Source organism: Solenopsis invicta, chromosome 9, assembly GCF_016802725.1.
Source record: "Solenopsis invicta isolate M01_SB chromosome 9, UNIL_Sinv_3.0, whole genome shotgun sequence".
Taxonomy (NCBI): Eukaryota; Metazoa; Arthropoda; class Insecta; order Hymenoptera; family Formicidae; genus Solenopsis; species Solenopsis invicta.
In genome coordinates this window covers 5,671,685-5,694,558 of record NC_052672.1, presented here as the reverse complement: position 1 = coordinate 5,694,558, position 22,874 = coordinate 5,671,685, and the positions used below count along the sequence as shown (strand labels likewise).

At 31.1% G+C, this 22,874-nt stretch overlaps 2 protein-coding genes across 8 annotated transcripts in view; both read left to right on the top strand.

Annotated features, from left to right (window-relative positions):
- Window positions 1–20,882, top strand: part of LOC105204218 (G-protein coupled receptor Mth) — a 46,884-nt gene extending 26,002 nt beyond the window's left edge. Inside the window, exons 9-11 of one of the 6 annotated variants that reach the window (XM_039453758.1) lie at window positions 13,364–13,545; window positions 16,470–16,650; window positions 20,198–20,882. In XM_039453758.1, the coding sequence (XP_039309692.1) occupies window positions 13,364–13,545; window positions 16,470–16,650; window positions 20,198–20,429 (595 nt within the window). In that variant the 3' untranslated portion in view covers window positions 20,430–20,882. Of the gene's footprint in view, window positions 1–7,047; window positions 7,180–7,537; window positions 7,631–8,013; window positions 8,126–13,363; window positions 13,546–16,469; window positions 16,651–19,559; window positions 19,992–20,197 lie in introns of those variants that run through there. The other 5 variants (XM_039453757.1, XM_039453759.1, XM_039453761.1 and 2 more) reach the window with 5 other exon arrangements.
- Window positions 7,783–12,627, top strand: LOC113006275. 2 transcript variants are annotated; one of them, XM_039453784.1, is made up of 6 exons: window positions 7,783–8,263; window positions 8,583–8,933; window positions 10,719–11,016; window positions 11,383–11,611; window positions 12,249–12,463; window positions 12,537–12,627. In XM_039453784.1, exons 1-6 carry the CDS (start codon window positions 8,000–8,002, stop codon window positions 12,602–12,604), a joined length of 1,425 nt encoding a protein of 474 aa, XP_039309718.1. In that variant the 5' UTR covers window positions 7,783–7,999; the 3' UTR covers window positions 12,605–12,627. The 2 variants fall into 2 exon arrangements, with proteins under 2 accessions (XP_039309718.1, XP_039309717.1); XM_039453783.1 differs by having other exon boundaries at window positions 12,249–12,597.
- Window positions 20,883–22,874: the final 1,992 nt, after the last annotated feature.

The following is a 22,874-nucleotide window of genomic DNA, read 5'->3' as shown; positions in this document are numbered from 1 at the left end:
GCTTTTTGATAACATTTATAAAGATAGTGCCATTTATTTCCTTTTAGTTGAAAAATTTGTTAAATAAATAGGGTGCCTAATAATTTTGTCAAAGGCTGTACATTTACCAGCTCTATTACTATTTTCACTCATCTTTATCTTTGTAAATATGATCAAATAGAGAAATTGTATTAAAATATGGGATTTGCCAATACCTTGTTACATCGGAAATTTGTTCCGGAAATGTGAATTTGTGTTGATTTCCTAGTAATTAATTACAATTTAATGCATCAGACTTTAATAAACAATGCTAGCAAATTACTATGCATTCAGACTTTTATCTGTTCCACCTCAAATATTTTAAATTTGATTAAATTCGACAGATTTAGTTTGTTTTAATTTTACGATGTCAAAAAATCATAACATATAGTAACATGGCTAGCACCATATAACTAAAAAATATTCGAGTATTTGAGAGCTGTAAGTATTTTAGTTATACGTATATGCAGGACAAAGAGAAACATTAATAATGTATGTGAAATTGATAAAAATAATGTCAGATCAATTTTCGAGCATTAGATAAATGTGTCGCATTTGTATATCCTACGAATTATGAAACCTAAAATGCATTTTTTGTTTAGCGCTAACTGGTGGTTCGCCATATCGGTTGTCAAATGTATATTTCTACTGATGACGTTGCCAGTGTGCTTACCGTATCTGGAAAATATTCATGGAAAAACGGTTTTTCGGAAGTTATTAAATTTTGGTTGATCAACTAATATCGGAATCGATCGCAACTCTTTGGAAGGCGCTTTAATACGTTGAGAACTGTAAGAAAAATATTTTTTTGTACACAGAACTCTATTATGTAATATTATAAAATAAATATTTTATGATAATTTTTTTTTTTAATTAAATAATCTATGTTAAACGCTAGAACTCTTTGTAGAACTCATCTAGAACTATAGATCTTTTAAACTCCTACAAGAATTAGGTCTGGAAAATCACGCAGGACAAACTAAGACGCTGCGTGGCGTCTCTCTTTGTCGTATGTGTTTTTTTCGCTTTAAAGGCCAGAACTACTTGTTTTATCTATTAGGAACTGTAGAACTATTGAAAATAAACCCAGAACTGTCAATGTTTAGTGAGTTTCCACCAAATAATATGTCAGCTTCACACATGTTCCAACCTACCCTTGTTGCAACCTACCCCGTCCTCCCCTAACTAAACTTAGACTAAAAGATTTTACGCACAAAATTATTTGTAAGGTAAATATAATTATGTAGTGCCTTACGGATGTTCTTATGGGGAAGCTCTAAGGTTGCAGCACGTTACAGGAAACTGATAATATAGATCGAAGCAAAGGTATGTCGGTACTCTACGCTTATCATAATGTAGAAAATCCTGCTTGGTGCTGTGACAAAGAATTTTCGAAATTGGTTCCGGCTCTAGCTGCGGACTTGAGGGAGAGTTCCCTAGCTTGGCTACCGTCGGAACATTCAGGACAATAATCGTGAACTGCCCGAGGGCAACGATAGATATATACTTCAAGTTGTGCATCGAAGAGCGAACGTGCGAGCTGGAAGGACCGCGTAATAAGATAGGTCCAATCGCAAGGCGCCACAAATCCCCTTGCGTGGGATAGGAAGCTTTGCGTACCCCCTTATAAAAAATTTGAACTTCACTTCTCTGTTGGGACCGTCGCCGTCAAGACGAGCCGCGAGAACAGCCCGCCTCGACGAGGTGCGTTTCTGTTGGTAAGACGAAACAACATTTCGTAAAGCCGGTTTTGCCGATCGGTTAAGTGCCGCGCAGTAGAAACTGATAAGTAGACACCGGTGTCATGTTTATAAAAAATCTAAAGATTACTACATAAGAAAATGGACATCGTATCTAAAACTTAGGGCAATGTCGACAAAATAAGCCGCCCGTTTTTTAAAAATTTTTTGAATTTTAAAACTTATTGAGGTTGAAGGGTTTAAAGATATAATTTTTCGTACAAAATCTTAATCCACATCTTTGAGTACGTGCAAACGGAATAATGTTTGCAATTTATTATTATTTATTTAGGTATTTCAATTTTTTTCGAAAAGAAAGTAGAACGAATATAATGAAGTTGGCGTCGTTTCCTATAAGAAAAAGTCTGCTTACACATGGTGATATCTTAATTTTAAATAATTATCGATAATCAATCCTATTCAAGAATTTGAAATCTCAGAAATTACTTCATAACTTAAAATAAAGTACTATATGTCTACTTTAACTGTTCAATTCGATTCAAAGTACCAAACATCAGTACTGCGCCAGTGTTTTTCAAGTGTTAGGTCCTATTTAGATAAATTTGCATAGCTGCATAATTATATGCATAAGGAAATTAATTGTTTTATTTACTTATGCATGTGCTAATGGACCAATGAATTTCTTTATATATGTACATACAGTTAGTAGCTAAAAGATTCCAACACATTTTCTTCGATGGTTTTCGGAATGTGTAGACTTGCTCATCAAACGGCGAACGTAATTTGTTCTTACCTGTGGATCCAACCAATTACGTTCGCCGATCAATGAACAAGTCTTCCTTACAAAAATCGAAAAAGAAGTGTTGCAACCTTTTGTTAAATTATGTTAACCAATTGGTTAATATAATAAATGAAAATACGTTTTCTGAAATACTTAATAAAATAATGCATTATTTATTTATAGATGTACGAGGTGTGTTCAAAAAGTATCGCGAATTTTGAATTTTCGCGGGTTACGTATATTCGAATTTCGATCTTTTTGTGGCGTTATGTTGGTACTCATGTCTCTCACTTATGCCGACAAGCTCGGCCATTTTGAATGTTCACTTAATTGTTGACAGCTGCTTTGCTTGCACGTGTTTTGGATCGTCTTCGATTTTTACCTATTCAAAAAAATGGATCAAAGAACCTGTATCAAATTTTGTGTGAAAAACGAAATTAAGTGCGCGGATGCATTCCGAATGTTGACTGTGGCATACGGAGAAGCTACCTTGGACCGAAGCAACGTTTATCGGTGGTACAAAATGTTCTCAGAAGGCCGAGAAGATGTGAACGACGAAGAGCGTGCCGGACGCCCGAGCACTTCAACAACAGACGAAAAAATTAATGAAGTGGAGAAAATGGTATTGGCCAATCGTCGAATCACCGTTAGAGAAGTTGCTGAGGACCTAAACATATCGATTGGCTCGTGCCATTCGATTTTTATCAATGATTTGGGCATGAGACGGGTCGCCGCGAAATTCGTACCAAAATTGCTCAATTGCGACCAAAAACAGCATCGCATGAACATTGCTAATGAGATGTTGGACTCTGTCCGCGACGACCCAAATTTGCTCCAGAGGGCCATAACTGGTGACGAATCGTGGGTTTATGGTTATGACGTGGAAACCAAAGCTCAATCATCTCAATGGAAGCTGCCGCACGAACCAAGACCGAAAAAAGCGCGCCAAGTTCGGTCGAATGTGAAAGTTTTGCTGACAGTTTTCTTCGATTGCAGGGGCGTGGTGCATCATGAGTTCTTGCCACAGGGTAGAACGGTCAATAAGGAATATTACCTGCAAGTTATGCGCAATATGCGCGAAGCAATCCGCCAGAAACGCCCGGATTTGTGGAAGAACAAAAATTGGCTTTTGCACCACGATAACGCCCCTGCTCACACATCGTTGCTTGTGCGCGACTTTTTGGCCAAAAACAACACACTAATGATGCCGCAGCCACCGTATTCCCCAGATCTGGCCCCCTGTGACTTTTTCTTGTTCCCTAAACTGAAGAGGCCCATGAAAGGACGACGTTACGCTACGCTTGACGAGATAAAGGCATCGAAGGAGGAGCTGAACAAGATAAAAAAAAATGATTTTTTGAAGTGCTTCGAAGATTGGAAAAACCGTTGGCACAAGTGTATAATATCTCATGGGGATTACTTTGAAGGGGACAAAATAGATATTCATGAATAAATAAATAATTTTTGAAAAAACACAAAATTCGCAATACTTTTTGAACACACCTCGTATACATATAAAAGAAAATAAATAACAAAAATTTTCTAAATCCCGTCGCAATGTGTGCTAAGTTTGTGTAGTAGAAGTACGTATAAAGCTGTTATGCAAGAATGTCACACAATAATTTTATTGCGTAACGTTCTTGCTGAACAAGTTTGTAGATACCTCAACTACATAAACTTATTGTTAGCACACATTACGGATGCACAAAAAAAATTTCCGCTCGAATAGTCTACGAAAGCAATAAGAAAAATAGACAAATAAACAAATTTCCTGCTTGTATATTTTCTACTTGATTGATGTATCTAAACAAAATTTGCCCAATTTTTATAAAGCCAATTAGAAAATTTTTTGCCTATAATAAATTTCAGAAACATTTCCGTTGCATATTATATAGCAAAGTTTTAAAAACATTTCTATAGCAATATTTCACAAGACATTTTAATCCTTTCATTTCTAAACGGTAATATCGCATACGAGGTAACGATTAGAATTTAAAACCTTATGTGAACCATAAGATCCTTTATATCACGAAATCAAATTTTATTCGCATCGACTACAATATTATAATAACACAGTCACGACATCATATCACATAAACAATCACCGATTTCTGAACATCGTTATAAGATTTCTCGTTTAGAATGATTATTTTATCCAAGGCTGTCTCTCGCACGTTTAATCAAATTCGATTCTTTACTATTTTCTCTTTTAAAATCAAGCATAAAAAGTCGTTTATCAAGAAGTCACGTTTAATGAATGTTTACAAACTGTTCAGACTAAACACGTTTCGTAATGTATAAATAGATACTGTTACGTACGGTCCACACTTGCGATACGTCGTGCACAATATACATAATACACACATGCACACAAGCGGATGCATACATGCGCATTCGGACGGCATGGTAGATGGTCAAGTGCATGCACACAAAAAAAAAGAGAAAGTGTCGGACATCGCGGTGTCGATGTTGCAATTGTCAAAAACAAATTATAAACGACTCATTAAAAAAATATCGGTGTCTCCTCCTGAGTTCGTTACAACCGTGCGTCTCGATGTCTCAGCAATTATTTTGCGACGCTTGGGATTTGACGATCCACGTTGTCCAATAGAGGCAAAGATTTTGGAATGGAGACCAATCTAGACAGAACACGGAAAACCCGAGAATATAAATGAGATTAGCGGAAGATTTCCTTCTCTCATTCCGTCCGAAACCACGATAGTGTCCGAGTCTTCTCAATATACATCGAGACTCAGGGTGACTACACACCTAGATTAAATCGATCCCGGTTACCGAGTACCAGTGTTGTTCAAGTGAAAATCATAAACATTTATAATCATAAAGTAACAATTCGAAAGTGATAAAATAAACTGTTAATGACGCGAAACCACAGTGGGGATCTTAATCCATCCTCATAACAGGTACTAATGTATTTATTAAAAGGCCTACACGTATATTAAACGTTTATTCAGTGTAATGTCTCTTCCATAAAAAAAATCATTGTGTTGTCTCTTTCCTTGTAAAAAAAAAAATTACAAGAATACGAACAAGTTACTGATGTACAGCAGTTCTTCAACAGTATACCGGTACTATTTTCTTATTCACGTAGTTGTTTCCGAAAAAATTACAAAAATGGAACTTTAAATATATAAAACAAAATAAATTAAATGTATATAGACCAAACGGTATTGGCTCTTTATTTGTACTATTTCATATGTTTAATTTAATTTTCTGAACCCAATACCGTTAGGTCACTCAAAAAGATAAGAAAAGACGTTGTAAGATCTCATTAAATATTTTTATACGTATAAAATACGTTGAAAACTGCGTTAATTTTTAAAAGTTAGCTTTTTCATCTTAACACTTACTAACCAACGTAATATTTTATTCCTCACTAACCATCGTGAGCCTCGCCACTAGTAACTCGCGTTTTACGTTTCTATTAAAGGATACATCGTATAATGCGATGGTTTTCAACCGTAACTTTACTCAGTTTCAACTTTCTACTATACCAAATTGAAATAGCATATTAAAATTGAAAAATAAATTAAAATTAATTGTACCTACTAAAATTTTTTTTTGTCAAATTCAGTATTAAAACTAGCCTTCCAGACAAACCATTAACTTTACTCTGTATTATTAATTATGTTTAATGACTCAAAATCGATCTACTGATTTCCATTGTATTTTTCTGACTATGATACAATCCCTCCCTCGCGTGCTGTACTCTTGATGTTGTCACTGCTAATATTTTAAATATAGTTCTCTTTTAGAGATACAGGAAAACATAAAAAAAGTATAGAATAGTATTCCTGCAAAACAATTGCAGCTTTAAAAAACGCAATATATGCATAGAATCATAAATAAACATAGAATAATAAATTTATTGCAAATTAGTGCATTTTTTATTTTTGAATATTAATTATTAATTGAAAATTTGTTCACAAATAAAAAAAATGGATTTAGAAATTGAAATTATATTGACTTAAGTGCTATTAAATAATTTTTAATTTTGTCCTAAAATTTTATCAATTTCTTTACTTTTTATTTACGGAAGGGATTGAATAAATATTCATTCAACTTCATGCTAAAAAAAATTAAATTTTAATTCACGAGATAAAAATTTTGCAGCATTCAAAAGGTTATAAATAGCTTATAACTACATAATTCCGTTCTTTTTTTAACTCTGCAAAATAGATGAGGAGGGGAGGGACAGATTTTCAGCATACCATCAGCTCACGTTATGCTGAGGCGTTGAAATAAAAAGTGCGTTTGAAGGGACCACTATTAGCGCTATTTGTGTTTCCTATCTTTATCATTCATTAGATGTTAACAAAAAAAGACTAATGTAAATAACACTAATAACATCTCTCCGAACACACCCCTAAGAGAGCTCTCAATTTTCCGCGCTAATCTATTCGGTTGTGTCACATCGAGGAACATGTGTAAATAATGTCGACGAATGTCAAAGAATAATTTCATTAAAAGCAACGTATTCCCAGACTGGGCAATGTTATAAAATTAATGGGAGTCGTTGATTAATTACAGAGACACGTACAAAGAAAATGAGTATTCGACTGAATACACAGATAACTCGCTGCAACGTAACATCACTTCAGGAAGACAAGAAAATTGGTGAATAAAGAGACAACTAAGTGAGGATCGCAATTTTTCAAACAAGTAAGTTAATTATTTATTCTGTTACTTTCATTGCGATACGTTAAATAAATGTTTATCTCAATTTTTTGTTGATAAACAAAATAAGTAATACATTTAGATAGAAAGATATATATAAAAATTTAATTTATAGAAACGTTCTAATTTATAAATATATAAGAATATAATATCTTTGCTTAGAAAAGAAAAAGAAATATTGAAGATAAATATTGATCTTGGTTTAAAATTTTAATAATCACCTATTACAAAATAATAATTTTATATCAAGTATTGTATAACCTAATTTAAAATGGTACAAACATAAATTTATGCTCAGAATGATTTCAATAAAAACATAATAATTCAAGTTATTATTAAACAGATAGCAACTATTTCTGCCCGGAGTAGTAAACGAAAGAAGAATCGAAACACACAGAAATAAAATTAAGTGCAGGAAGGCATTAATATTATTGTGCATAAAACTTACAAATCGATGTGAAATGACGGTTTAAAACTTAAGCAATTAAAGAAATTGGTTTAAATACGACTTAAAATAATAATTCAGCAGGAAAGTCTGAAGAAGTTCTTTTTGAAGAAGAGTGAAAAACGCTGCATGTATTATTTGTAGACAAGTGAATTATATTTTTATTAAAATGAAGTGTACGTAGAAAAAAACAGGTTTAAAGTACAAAGAGCAGCAGCTTTGAAATGTAACTGCAAATTAATCAAAATAATAATCTGGAAGTATCAATTAAGAACGTGATTTTGACTTCAAAAAAGCGATAATAATACAGAGATATATACTTTGTATTAAATAAACGAATAATTACAGTTTTACACAACTATGTTTATGATAAGGTTTGCTTTGCTCGGCCTGGTATTATCCTTGATAAAAGCAGAATCCGAGTGGCAACTAACGAAATGTTGCCCACCGGGACAGATCTATGTAAACGGCCCCAACTGTGAATCAGTACCGTTATTCGCGATAGACGTTTATTCTCACTATTGGAACATTACCCGAGAGTTCCAAAAACTTCCTCAGTGCAACGAACATGAGGATCTTGTGACAACGGTACTCGACGATTTTGAATCTGACACTGTCTTGGAGGTAAATTGAAATTAAATTGATCTTGTTTATCTTTAACTTTAAGGTCGCAATGTCATGATTGACAAGAAAGAAATCAAGTTTTATAAAAAATATAAAGAGAATAATAAAGAAGTATAAAGAGAAATCTAGGAAAAACAAGAAATGTTTTTTTGATTCGCTAATGTATGTACCTATTTATATTATTTAAAAGAAAAATAATAATATCCACACTTCGCATACCATTCTAATCATATAACTAAAGTAAAATGTTATTTAACAACAATTATATGATGTTATAAGCGAGTGACTCCTGTTTAACAACTTAACAAATTGTTTGTAGGTGCCAGCTTGCTTAGAATATTTTTACATATCAGGGGAAAAAAAACCCATAATAATAATTCGTTACTGTCAATCAAACAAGGACCAACAAGTGAAAGCAAATGATACATCCTTTCCGCAACTCTTACACACCAGAAAATGTTGCTTTGGCGATACAATATTCGACAGCGGCGCAAAGACATGTGTGACTCGATTAAACGAATCACAGAGTCTTGGAGCATTTTTGTTCAATAAATCGACTGACGCAGAAAGTTCAGTGATACTCACCCAAGGTCCACCTAAGTGTAAAGGGCCGATCGTTAACTATGAAATTAACGAAAACGATATCTTCCTACGGAACAATACATATATGGTAAGCAAGAAATTACAACTTCTACTTGTAAGATAATTTTCGCAGCAATTGCGTATTAATTATTATTTTAAGTATTCTGAAAATTTAATTTTTTTAAAAATTAAATAAACCAAACCTTCTACGGTCATAGCTAGATCTTGCTATTTTTGTTTATCTGAATTTATAAACACATTCAAACTTAGCAAAACTGTGCGCTAATTACTTATAAGCCATAATAAAGTCCTAAGCTAAATAAGAAAGAGTAATATCGTAATTTATTAAATTAAATTTCATTTAATAATAATTGATGCGTACTTGGATCTATCTATTCGCCCCCGAAAAAACTGTATAAAAGTTTAATATCAGCGCACAGTTTGAATATGTATATAAATTCACATAAACAAAAATAGCACAATGATCAAGATACGACCATAGAAGGCTTGGTTTATTTAATTTGTATTGTACATTATAGGTCGAATTTTTCGTTTATTTTTTTAGTTTTGTTAACAATGAGTAATTAAGGAAAACAAAATTTCAATTTTACGCAAGATTTTATTGTATAGTATTGATTTTAATGTTTTGTTTTTTCACTTTTATGTATGAACAGAATGTATATTGACACAAATATGATTTCCGAATTATACAATAGCCTCTATTAATATTTTGACAAATATTTTTAGCGATATTGTTTCATTTTTACTATATGTCCAAAAAATTATCTTATCAAAGAAACAAAAATAAATACTTGTAACTGACTAAAATATTTAAACTTGTTGCTTATACATAAGTATTTCGTAACCACATTGAATTTGAAATCACCATAAGTATTTTATTAATATATAAATTATTAATTTTATCCAGTATTTATAACTAAAATTGCTTACATTATAGACATATTAATGTTCTATCTTACAATGTTTAGTGGCATATCCATTTGCTTTGATCACTGCCGTACAACAAAGTGGCATTCATTTGACGAACTTTAATATGCGAGTAAGGGAAATTTTTGTCGATTTTTCTTATAAAATCTTGAGAAAAAAGTTTCGTATTTGAATATTTGCTTTTTTTAACGTACGTATTTAAGGGGAGAAGATCATGTAATCAAAAGCTAATTACATGTTTAGTGGTGCCAATGTATATTATGTACATTTTTTACTCTTCCTAAGATAGGAGTTCTTAAAAAATGCTAACATTAGTAATAAAGATTGGATTCTTAATTTATTAATTCTGTGATATTATTTATTCTAATTCAACCTAAGATCTGTGTTTGAAAGTAACGACCCTGTTCAAAAGACTCAGATATATTCTTCAAAATCGAAAAATATATTTTCAACCACAATACCTCCTGAGACTAGTTAAAACCGTACACAAGCCTATCTTGTTTTTAAATGTGTTATATACAAAACATGATTTAGTTTCAATTGTAAATTAAATGTATATATCACCAGTTAGAAAACAGCATCATATTATCTCGCGTGAGTAGTAGAGTGTAATCTTACAAATGTTTCTGGCATCTTTCAAATAGCAGAAATTTTGATGATGATGGTTTTAAAAATGCCAATTGTTACTTAAAGTTGTCACGTAATGAAGGTATCAATTTAGCACCAAATGCGAACTAAGTTGCCATAATCATAATTCTCATAGCAGTAAATGTTATGATTGCATGCAATATATCAGTAATAAAGTAGACATATTGCTATGTAGAATAATTTATAAAAACTTTTATATCTTATAAAATAAAAATCTTCTGGATATGTCGATAAGAATTAAAACAACATTATGTAAATAATTCAAATAACTTAACAGGTGATGATACGAGTGTTGAAAAATAATGTCAAAGAGGAACCAGTTACTGAAGATAACGCTTGTCTCGAGATGACGCCGGATTTTGCAGTTAAACGAAGCTTGGTAGTCCGTATGTGTAGGGATCCGCAATTCTGCGACACGAACGCTTGTATCAGAAAATGCTGTCCAGAAGATAGCTATGGTTATGAAGATGGTTGCATTAGCTTCCTCCGTTTTACCAATGATGTGGGAGAATTTTACAATGCTTTTGTGAACGCCGTAGATCAAACGAATTCGTTCACTTTCGACACGAACAAAAGTATTACTAATCAGAGTTACCAAACTAAATAATTTTCTCAAATTTTTATTACATTACATTAGAATTTCTGGGAAAGTGCAAATAGTACAGATACTTACATTTTCTAATTACAAAAATTATTTTGTGTTCTGTCTAATAGTTTCACTTGATAATAACAAAATCTAAATTTAGAGTAAAATCCCCCAATATTGTAACACTACATCTAATGGTATTTAAACACTTCTATTACTTTCTAATAAAAATTTATATTTTTATCTTTATTACATTGTTTATCGGTCATTACTAATTGATAATAGTTGACAATTGTCAACGTTAATTCTATCCACAGAGAGAAACGGAATTAATTTACTTCTATTTATTTTTTAGGCCACGGGGTTTTGATTCAGAAGCCACAGTGTGACTTAATATACGGTTACGATTTAAATGATTGGGAGAAACATGTGTTACTGACGTCAAATGGACATGTTTTTATCAATAATTATGATACAAACGACAAGCACTGCTTCGAAGTCTATCATAACTATTCCGACTACAACTCTTCTCGTTTTGAATTGTTTGTCTGTCCCAAATACCTGACGACTGAGACTCATAAAAAGTATATTATTTCTATTACAGACTCCAACTATATTATAATCTTCAACTATAGAATGTATTATGCGATAACTATATATATATATATATATATATCGTTTGTATACATTCCCAGCTACTATTCTATTAGTATTTTTACTCATTTTTATATTTGTAAACATGCATGACCGAATAGAGAGATTGTATTAATATGAAATTTGCCAATACCTTGTTATATCGTAAATTTGTTTCGGAAAAATGAATTTGTATTGATTTCCTAGCAATTAATTAAAATTCAATGCATTAAATTAGCATTTTATTAACGATGCTAGTGTATTACTATGCGTTCAGACTCTTATCTCTTCTATTGCAAAGTTTTTTATGTTTGATTGAATTCGACAGACTATTAGTTTGTTTTAATTGTACAATATCAAATAATCAAAACCTGTAGTAACATGTCGAGCAGCACATAATTAAAAAGTATTCGAGTATTTAGAAACTCCAAATATTTTAGTTATATATATACGCGGAATAAGAAGAAGCATTATTAATGTATGGGAAATTGATGAAAATAATGTCAGATCAATTTTCGAGCATTAGATAAATATGTCGGATTTGTATATCCTACAAATTATGAAACTTAAAATTCATTTTTTGTTTAGCGCTGAATGGTGGTTCGCCATATTGGTCGTCAAATGTATATTTCTGTTGATGACGTTGCTAGTGTACGCGTACTTACCGAATCTACAAAATATTCATGGACAAACGGTTATATGTTATGTGAGCAGTATCTTGCTGACTACCATCTGCACGTTCATCAGCAATTGGTACGTCAATGTTGGACATAAGCTACAAAAAACATCGTGCAAAGTTTTAGGTTTGTATACAAACGTCTTAGGAAATATTCGTATACGAATAACGTTAAAAAAACGTGAAAAATATTTTTCTAGCTTACATCGGGATGTTTTCTTTTCATGCGGTATTTTTCTGGCTTAATGTCTTGTGCTTCGACATATAGCGAACATTCGGGTAAGTCATACACTACAAAATGCGTAATATCAGTACAAAATTACCTGTTCAACGAAAAAGTTAAAAAAAGGCACCTAGTGTGTGGATGTATCCCATAAATCTTTATTCTATTTACGAAACCCAAGTGGTGCTATCTTTGTATCTTCATTCAAAAAATTTCCTGTCCTGACCCATGTGCTACTCTCTTTAATTTCTATACAAAACCTAAGTGATTCTATTTCTTAATTCTCATTGAAAAGTCTTCCTATTTCTAACCCAAGTGGTATTTACTTAAAAATAAATATCTTAAATTTATTTCAACATAAATGTATTTTTTCCAAAAAATGTATGAAATCTTTCCTGATCTTCCTCGTTTGCAATTTAATCTTTATAATAGTGTCACTTTTATACAAATTGACCACATATTTGTATCGCACGCAACATTTCATCAAGTCTCGATCGAAACATTTCTTATTCTTATACACGTAATCCGATAAAAAGATGGCTATATAAGACACATATGCATTTTGAATCAGTATCAATGATGGAGATTTCAGACTTCAATCTAAATTGTCGACAAATTGATGGCAAATTGTTGTATCATAAAGGCATCAACTTGTCAAGAAATGCGAATTGCTACAAATCTAAAAATAACGCATGCTATAATTAAAAGCATGCTATAATTAAAAGCAACATTTCAGCATTTACATAGACACAATGCTGATTTAATAGGATCTAATAAGTTAATGTTAATTTATCTTCTCCACAGATCTATACGTGAGAATATGAATATAAAGGACCGCAAAGATACGAAGCGGTTGCTGTTGTACTGTTTACATGGGTGGGGCATCCCTTTACTGTTTACAGTCTTCATTATCGTTGCCGATAACACGAATTTCCTGCCAGAATATCTGGCACCCGATATTGGCAATATCGGATGTATGTTATCATGTGAGTTATTAATCGAAAATAATTTTCCGAAAGATAATATAACGTAAGTTATAGCGATTTCGGCTGGGTCACACCGGTTGCACATTTCAGTTGTCGGTGCAACTTTTATGTTTGGCTAGTTAAATAATTCAGTCCCTTAATGGTGCCGCGTGTTCGTCTGGGCTCATTACACTTCATAAGTGCATATTGGGTGTACACAAAGTGGACCCGAGAAAATAGTCGGAGCCGGTTGTATGCCACCGGTAAGGTGCTACACCGGTGCGCCCCAGCCGAAATCGCTATTAGATAATACTAATAACAGAGTTCTTGGAAATATTACCGACTTCTTGTAACGAAAGCTGACTGGTCTGCGCAGTGCTGAATATTTCTTCCAAACTCCTTGATAGAATAATTTACGCAGTAAATAGATAGATATAATAATTAGATAGAGTTGAGAATTAATACCAGGTGAATTACAGTCAAAAAATTTATGTAGTATTCAAACTTTATCATATCGCGAGAAGACAAACGTAAAAATTTCTGTCTATCATCGTACCACAATCCAATAATTAAAAACCATCTCGAGTAACTGTATTGCCTGTCCTATATCATTGCGCCGCAATATATAATATAATTATAAATGTATTTAATTATAAGAGATATTAATTAATATGTTTTATATTCAGCAAATAATTTTAAATAAAAACGTGATAATTACATTTATTATATTTAACAGTATATCCTAGAATATTTTTGAAAATTATTTTTAATAGAAGTTGAAAATATTAAACGTTATAGTTTTCAACTATAAATATTTCAAATATTTGTTCAATTTCTGTAAATAAATTCTTGAGACGACATATAAAATTAAATATAGAAAACAAGGGTATAATATGGATACAGTGTACGTTACGGCATCTGTAATAATATCTCTAAAGTTTTTAGAAGCAGGAAAACTCTAATCCATGAATATTCTAAACGATGGAAAATTAAATTGAATTGGGTCATCCTCAGTGCTATTTAAATTTATAGAATTTTCGTTAAAATGCATACATAATTCTTTGTGTCTCTATTTTAATGCCAATTTTAGTTTTTTTATAATTTTAATGTCAATCTTTTCATATTGTTTTAACGTTTGACGATAAATTTTAACACATAGTACTTTTATTTATTTATTTTTTTTATTTTAACTTCCTGGATAAAATTTCAAACAATAATAATTAAATTTTAAATAACATTTATTTTAATTTGTTAGATAAAATTTTAAATGATAATTACAAATAATAATTTCAAACCATAGAACTAGTTAAGAATGAACAGTTTTATCTTATTTTAATTTATTGAAGTACTGCGGTTTATAATGTTCGTTCATTATGTTACTAATACAACCAAAGACATCGCCATTGTGCAATAAACAAGAACAGTTAAATATAAATTAATTAACCACGGATTTATATAATCATATTTAAACAAATCTAAATAAGAACGCCTTCACGGTCATAGCTTGATCTTGGTGCTTTCGTATTTAATCGTGTGATTTTATATACTTTCTCAGATTCAACACAAACACGCGCCGTTACTTTTGGTCGTAACGCAGCTGTAATCGAACAAGAGTCAGTAATAATATCACATTTATAGGGGTGTGCGGGTACCCGAGATTTCGGGTTCGGGTCGGGTCGGGAATTTTTTTCGAGATCGGGTTGGAACCCGAAAGTTTGTAAAGTTTGGGAAGTTTGGGAAGAATTTCAGGTATCCGAACTTTACAAACATTCGGGTCCGAAAGTTACGGGTACTCGAAATTAAGTCGGGTTCCGAAACTTACGGATACTCAAAATTAAGTCGGGACCCGAAATCGAGTCAAGTCCCGAAATCGGGCTAGAATCCTAAATCGAAACGGAATCCCAAAATTTTGTAAATTTTGAGTACTTGGATCTAAAGTCGGATCAAATAGCGGTCAGAGATCTAGATATTTATAATACACTAATGTGAGAAAAAAATTACTAAATTTACGAAAGGCATTTCGTTTATATTGAATTACTAAATTTGAATAGTGCCAATGAAATATTTACTTGAAGTATATAAGTATTTACCCAATAAAAAATGATAATTAAATTAGTGGTCGCTCCTTGTACTAAATAAACATTTACGTTCGGAAAAAAATTTATTGGGGCAATATTCAAACAAATAATTATTAAAATTGAGTAATTCTTTCTCACATCAGTGTATAAGGTATTTAGATCTACGACCGCTTCTTGACCCAATTTTAGATCCGAGTACTCAAAATTTACAAAATTTTGGGATTTCCTCTCGATTTTGAGTTTCGACAGGATTTCGGCTCGATTTCGGATAGCGCAAGTTTCGGGTACCCGTACACCCCTACACATTTATTATTCAATTAAAATTAATTTAATAATACACGTTGCTCACTAGCATCAAATATTAACCCTCTCCTCCCTACGTACGGGTATCTTAGCCAACTCGACTACTGAGGCAGAGATGATATTATGTATCATCAACATATTTAATTAATTTGACTGAGCGATTGAAAAAAACAAGTCATATAAAAATCATTTCTCGCGATAAGAATTTTCAGCAAAGAACGAGAACAAAATTTAAACTTATGTGAACATGGTACCCTTTGTAATTATGAATTTTTTTGTAAGGTTTAATTTAGATTTAACAGAGAAAGAAAATGTTGACATTCTTGCAATATCTCGAAATTGTGTGGCTCTTTTGAAATGAAACTTGGCACAAAATTTTCTTTTATCTGAGTAGATATTTTTCTCCGTATAACGATTCATTGGGCACGATACTCAAAATTCCCATCTTTGTCCTGCTACACCTCCTTCTCCAGAAGCACAATATTTTCATGTTATAATTTTCTATGTATAACGTAATAATTTTAAAATAGATTAATTAAATTTTATTATGATTTTAATCAAAAGATAGAGACAATTGGAATAACTACAGCGATTTAATTTTCGCTTATGGACCGGAGACGATTGTGACAATATCCAACGTGGTGTTTTTCATTCTCACAGCAAAATATTACAATACAGTAAAAGCGGATATAAAAAATATAAATACCGATCCCGGAAGCAAACAATTTGATTCCATTAAGAACAGGTGAGTGCTTTTGAGTCTTAAAACATCGATTTTCTTTTCATTTTTGGAAGTAAATGTAAACTAAAAAACAAAGTTTAAAAAATTTGTAGTTAAAGTAAATTTTAAACGCGTATTAGGACCTATTGTGTTGATTTTATTATTTTCATCCTATATTTAAAGTTATGCAATGTACGCAACAATGCAAGAATCGTTTCTACTTAAAACTAAAACAGAAGAAAAATGACAATAAAATAGTGTATGTTCCAAAAACTAGTTTATACTATTGATTTTTATTATTATATAAATAATCAGTTAGATAACTATGCTGTGTAAAAATAACATTACTTAGCCCTAGCTACATACTAAAAATCATTTCGCACTTAATAAAATCATTTCTTTGGTTTTATTAATTGCAAAATAATATTTACTAGATAACCAGATATAAGTAATGGTTACTTTTACAAAGCATAATTAGCTAACTGATTATTCATCATAGCAAACGTAAACTAAACTTCTAATTTCTAAACTTCAGTTTTTTATTAAGAGTTCTTCATTCAGAGAAAGTTAATCACGATAGTTATTTATATATGCCAATAAACATTAACTTTCAATGTTATAATTTTACACTCAACTATATAACTATAACAATACGATACAACATTTTATATCACATATACTTGTTGAGAGTGAAATAATTTTATATTCTCGTTCTCGTTACTTAAATGTGGTGATACATCATCTTGGGATCATATTAAGTCACATTAAGATATTATTTATATATTAATATATATTAGCTAAAAATTGATGCTCATTTTACATCATGGGTTATTGCAAGAAATATAAAGTGCTTCGGTAATCAAACTGAATAATGCTCATTTCCATTAATATAGATCAACTGTGATTTTAGTTTAATTTACTCTTTATCTTTTTCCAATCCTTAAAACTCAAGAAAAAAAAAGAGTTTAATTTAAACTGAGATTAGAGTTAATCTGCGTTGATGGAAATAGGTTTAAGACACTCAATGGACGGGATGCTGTAGAATCCAAGTACAAATTCTGGTTGAGGTAATATTTTTCGCAATAAATTTCTACGATTTTTGGAATGAGAGAGAAGAGGTAGTAAAAATGTTTGTAAATATTGAAATTATTAAATTAATTAATGATTTAATTTTAAAGATATTCCTTTTTGGGTTCTGCTTAAAAAGATGTTTTTAATCTGGCGAGTATACGACGTGTTTTAAAAATCTTGCAAATGTTTGTAAATTAATCTAAAAAATTATTGGCCATGAAGATCTGCTTTTAGCTGGTATAGCTGTTATCGTCATTTATGTTGATACTTTAATATTGTTAAATGTAAAATTGTAACATTAACATACATAAAATGAATTAAGGCCTAAGATGAACAAGTTATATGATACTTAAATTATTTTCACTTTTACATCATATTCTAAAAATTGCAGGAATAACGATGAATATAATTGACCATATCTTTAAAAGAGATCCATGAATCTTCTATTTTAAATTATAATTTCGAGTAAATTTACAATAACTTCACGATTCGATAAATAATTACAACATTTTAATGAAAATCATATCACTATGACAGATGTCATCATCAAAAAAAGATGGCATCGTGACAAATTTAATAGGAAAAAATTAATAATTAATTAACAAAGGGAATATCGTAATAAGGAGAGTAATTTTGAGAATATTCTTTATAATTATGAATTTTTTGTGTTAAGGTTGATTTAAGTTTAGCGGAGAAAAAAGGTATTTAAAAAAAATAACATTTTTTTGCGATATCTCGAAATTGTAGGGGTCTTTTGAAACGAAACTTGGCAAACAATTTTCTTTTATCTGTGTGGATATTTTGCTCTATATAACGATTGATTACAAGCGGGACACAAAATCACTCTTCTTATTACACTATACCTCTTCTAAGCATGATTCCACATCGGTTAAGTTAATCCTATAATTGTATTGTAATAATAATAAGATAAGGTTGCTAAAATTGCACCACTTTTAACATAAAGGCTTATAACTCAGAAATTTAGAGGAATATTTTTAATTTTCTTACGTCATAATAAAGTACAGCAGTTCTCTTTTCATACTTATTTTTTGTGGAACTTTATGTATTGTCATAAATTCTTAATAACGATTTTTAAGAAGCCTTTAAATAATGCTATTTAGGCAATCTCTTAAATCGCGCCACACGTTAATATTACATCATAGGTTAAAGCGATAGTTTTTCTACTAGATTCATTATTCTCGAACAAAAATACGTTAAATAAGCATAATTTTATTAATATTGGAGATAAATGCCGTAAACTAAATGTAATTTCCATACATGTCATCATTTCGATAACTTTTCATTTATATTGCAACAACATTGCTACATTACGGCAATATTGTTACAATGTACGTTCTGCATGATTATTATATTTAAGTTTATATGTATAACCACGATCAAAGCAATAGTATGATTTAGAAAACTAACGAAAAGTAATGCGGCGTATACAAGGTTCGCATTCGCTGCCTTAATTTCCATTGTATTAACAATTTCACGGTCTTGAGTTTTATATTAGGAAATTAAGACATGGTGCGATTTAGGAAACTAAAGTATTTTGTAAAACTTTATTCATTTGATTTACAAATAAGAACATAAAGTTATTTGAACTTTGTTAATCTAATTTTAATAATATTGTGATTATTGCAAATTATAAAAATTCAGGTTATTTATTTTACCTCTTTTGCATTTAAGCTATGAAATGTGTTGAAAAATAGCAGCCAATTTACGATTTTGCTATACATATTAACATCAAAATTTCTATTATTCTTAACATATTGAGATCAATGAAGGATAATGATAATGTCATGTAGTTCCCAAATAATCCCACAAAGAATGTACAAGTACTATGATTGAATTTGTAGGTACAATTTAGTAGAAGCCGGTGCGGTATCGACAACCTTATTCTATACTGTACAGCCTATAGTTTCAGGAAATGAACAAGGCATTAGTACAAAAAAATAACGGATTAAAAATCTACTGTAACGACATGAAGTGATATGACGTCGGTTGTCAAATTAGCTGCAATTGATAAAGATTCGGTGAATCGAAAACTGTTCAGTTCTTGTAAAGTAAATAAAAATAAGAATAAAAGTGATATTTAATTTATAAATTGCTCGTCTTAGCCACTGATTTTCTTTATTATTACTTTGCATAAATAAGCATAAATATTATTAATATTATATTTATTGTAATATTAACATTTTGTTATACTGTCAATCGATGTTTACTCCGTACATACAAATAAATAACTGTTGCTATTAATTTCCAATAAATGAAGAACGCTTTATACACAATGATTTTGGTATTATAGCAAATATCTAAGGAATCCTAAATACATTGTAATAATAGAACAATATTTATCTAATTTTATAACTGTTTTATCTGTATTTATGAGTGATATCTTAACGTATCGTTTTGTTAATATTTCCAATTTTACTTTATAGACGGATTGTGTTCATATTATTTTTTAATCAATTGTATTTATATTATTTTTCAATAGATTTATCATGTTCGCCAAACTGTTCATCGTTATGGGAATGCAATGGATATTCGAGACAGTAAACTACTTTCTCAAAAAATTTTTAGGTTCTTATCATCACGTGAAGGTGTTTTTTTACCTCATTTTAGTCTTAGATTGTCTTGAAGGTTTATTGATTTTCATTATTTTTGTTATGAAGAAAACCGTGTATCAAGCTATTCGCAAACGATTGCAAGATATAAAAAAAAATTAATCTGCAACGTAATGTCATTGTTTACTTACATAGTCAGGAAAAGAGCGATCAACTACGCTATATTTTTGTTTCATTTAAGCGATTTATGTTTTAAAAAGAGTCGATAATTAAGCCATATTGAGAATTTAAGAGATCGGAAAGAGAGTAACGATATAAAAGAGAGAGAAACAATTCAAATAGGAAAACAGACCATTCCAGGGATTTGGTTAATCCGGAAAAGATGGTCTCAACTAGCAATATAATGAATTGAATAAGGAAAGAAAACAAACAGAAAGATTGCAACAAAAGTTCGAAAAGATCATTGCCTGAAAGCGACATCCTGCTCTAGTAAAATTTAGTTTATACCAAAATGTAAAGCGAAGAAGTCGAAAGTAAAGCAATCTGTCGGTTTGTTTTCTGTTCCTAAATTTGGTGATGGAACCAATGTATTAAAATAAAATCGGTGAAAAGAAAGGGTACTATGGTTACTGTGGACATTATGCCTCCCTCCATTATCCCCGTCATTAGGTGACGAAATCAAATAATTGTTTATGGAATTATACAATTAGTAGCCCGCCGTTTTTAATAGCGCTAATATGTCAAGACACAATAATATATATCATAAATATTATTGCAAAAAGTGGACATATACACAACATTAATACAATATTGCTATAATATTACAAATTATCAAAAATGTTGAACAATATTTTCGGAATATTATTTTAATATGTATTATTTTAACTTTTAATAATATTTATGTGATGTTCGAGAAATATTATAGAGCCTACAGGGCTTAAAATACTAGTAAGCATCTAGTGTTTTACTAGATGCTCATTGTCTACGATTGTCTTTAAGGTTTACTCATGTTAATTATTTTCGTTTTGAAAAAAGTATGTATCAAACGATTTGCAAATGATAGGAATCACATGATCTCAAAGAGAACCTGCTACGTGATTGTTCACTTATACGGTCTAGAAAAGAGCGATTATCAGTACTTTTTGTTTAATTTACGCGACATATTCTTTAAAAGAAGTCGATTGTTCGATACTCGCATTGTCGCGATCACTTCTTTGACATCACCAAGCATGCGCAAAAGGGAGAAAAGAAAATCGCATGTTTAAAAATCGTATGTTTTTAAAACGCAACAAAAAACAAACGAAACAGAAAACAAACGCTTCAAGTACCATTTAAATTTTACAATATGGTGGAAACTTGTCACGCTCTCTTATTGGTTAGTAAAAATGTCTGCGCACGAGCGCACCTTGTTTCTTACACCATGGGTGAGACATTGATCGGTTGTTTAAAGTTCTGTGCATAAAAAAATATTTTTCCTGTATGTCTGAACTTTTTTAACAATGTTTCATAGAGTTCGGCAGCGCTATTAATTATTTGTTAAATAATTTTTATTTCCTGATATAGCCGTATTTATTGTTACATGTATACTGGCAAATGTATTGTTATATGGACACTGGATTTGCTCGTTCTTAGCGTAACCCGGAATCAATGACGTGGACGTGACGAGATTATGGTTCCTTTCTTTGCTTTTTTTATTTTTTGGGGATTTTAGTTTTTTTTAATTTTTTTTTTATATTTTTAGAATTTTTAAAATATACGATTTTCACAAAAGATAAGTATTTTTTTTTAATTAATAAATAGTTGAATCGACCGGAATTTTTCGGAAGGCGTTTAAATACGTTCAGAACTGGAGGAAAAATATTTTTTTGTACACACAACTCTATTATGTAATATTATAAAATAAATATTTTATGATAATTTTTTTTTTTTTAATTAAATAAACTATGTTAAACGCTAGAACTCTTTGTAGAACTCATCTAGAACTATAGATCTTTTGAAATCCTACAAGAATTGGGTCTGGAAAATCACGCAGGACAAACTGAGACGCAGCGTGAACCTGGCGTCTCTCTTTGTCGTATGCGTTTTTTTCGCTTTAAAGGCCAGAACTATTTGTTTTATCTATTAGGAACTGTAGAACTATTGAAAATAAACCCAGAACTGTCAATGTTTAGTGAATTTCCATCAAATGATATGCCAGTTCCACACGTGTTGCAACCTACCCTTGTTGCAACCTACCGTCCGCCCTAAGTAAACTTAGACTAAAAGTTTTTACGCACAAAATTATTAGTAAGGTAAATATAATTACGTAGTGTCTTACGGATGTTCTTGAGGGGAAGCTCTAAGGTTGCAGCACGATACAGGAAACTGATAATATGAATCGAAGCAAAGGTATGTCGGAACTCTACACTTATCATAATGTAGAAACTCCTGCTTGGTGCTGTGACGAAGAATTTTCGGAATTGGTTCCGGCTTTAGCTGCGGACTTGAGGGAGAGTTAGCTAGCTTGGCTACCGTCGGAACATTCAGGACAATATTCGTGGACTGCCTGAGGGCAACGATGTATATACTGTGCACCGAAGAGCGAACGCGCGAGTCGGAAGGACTGCG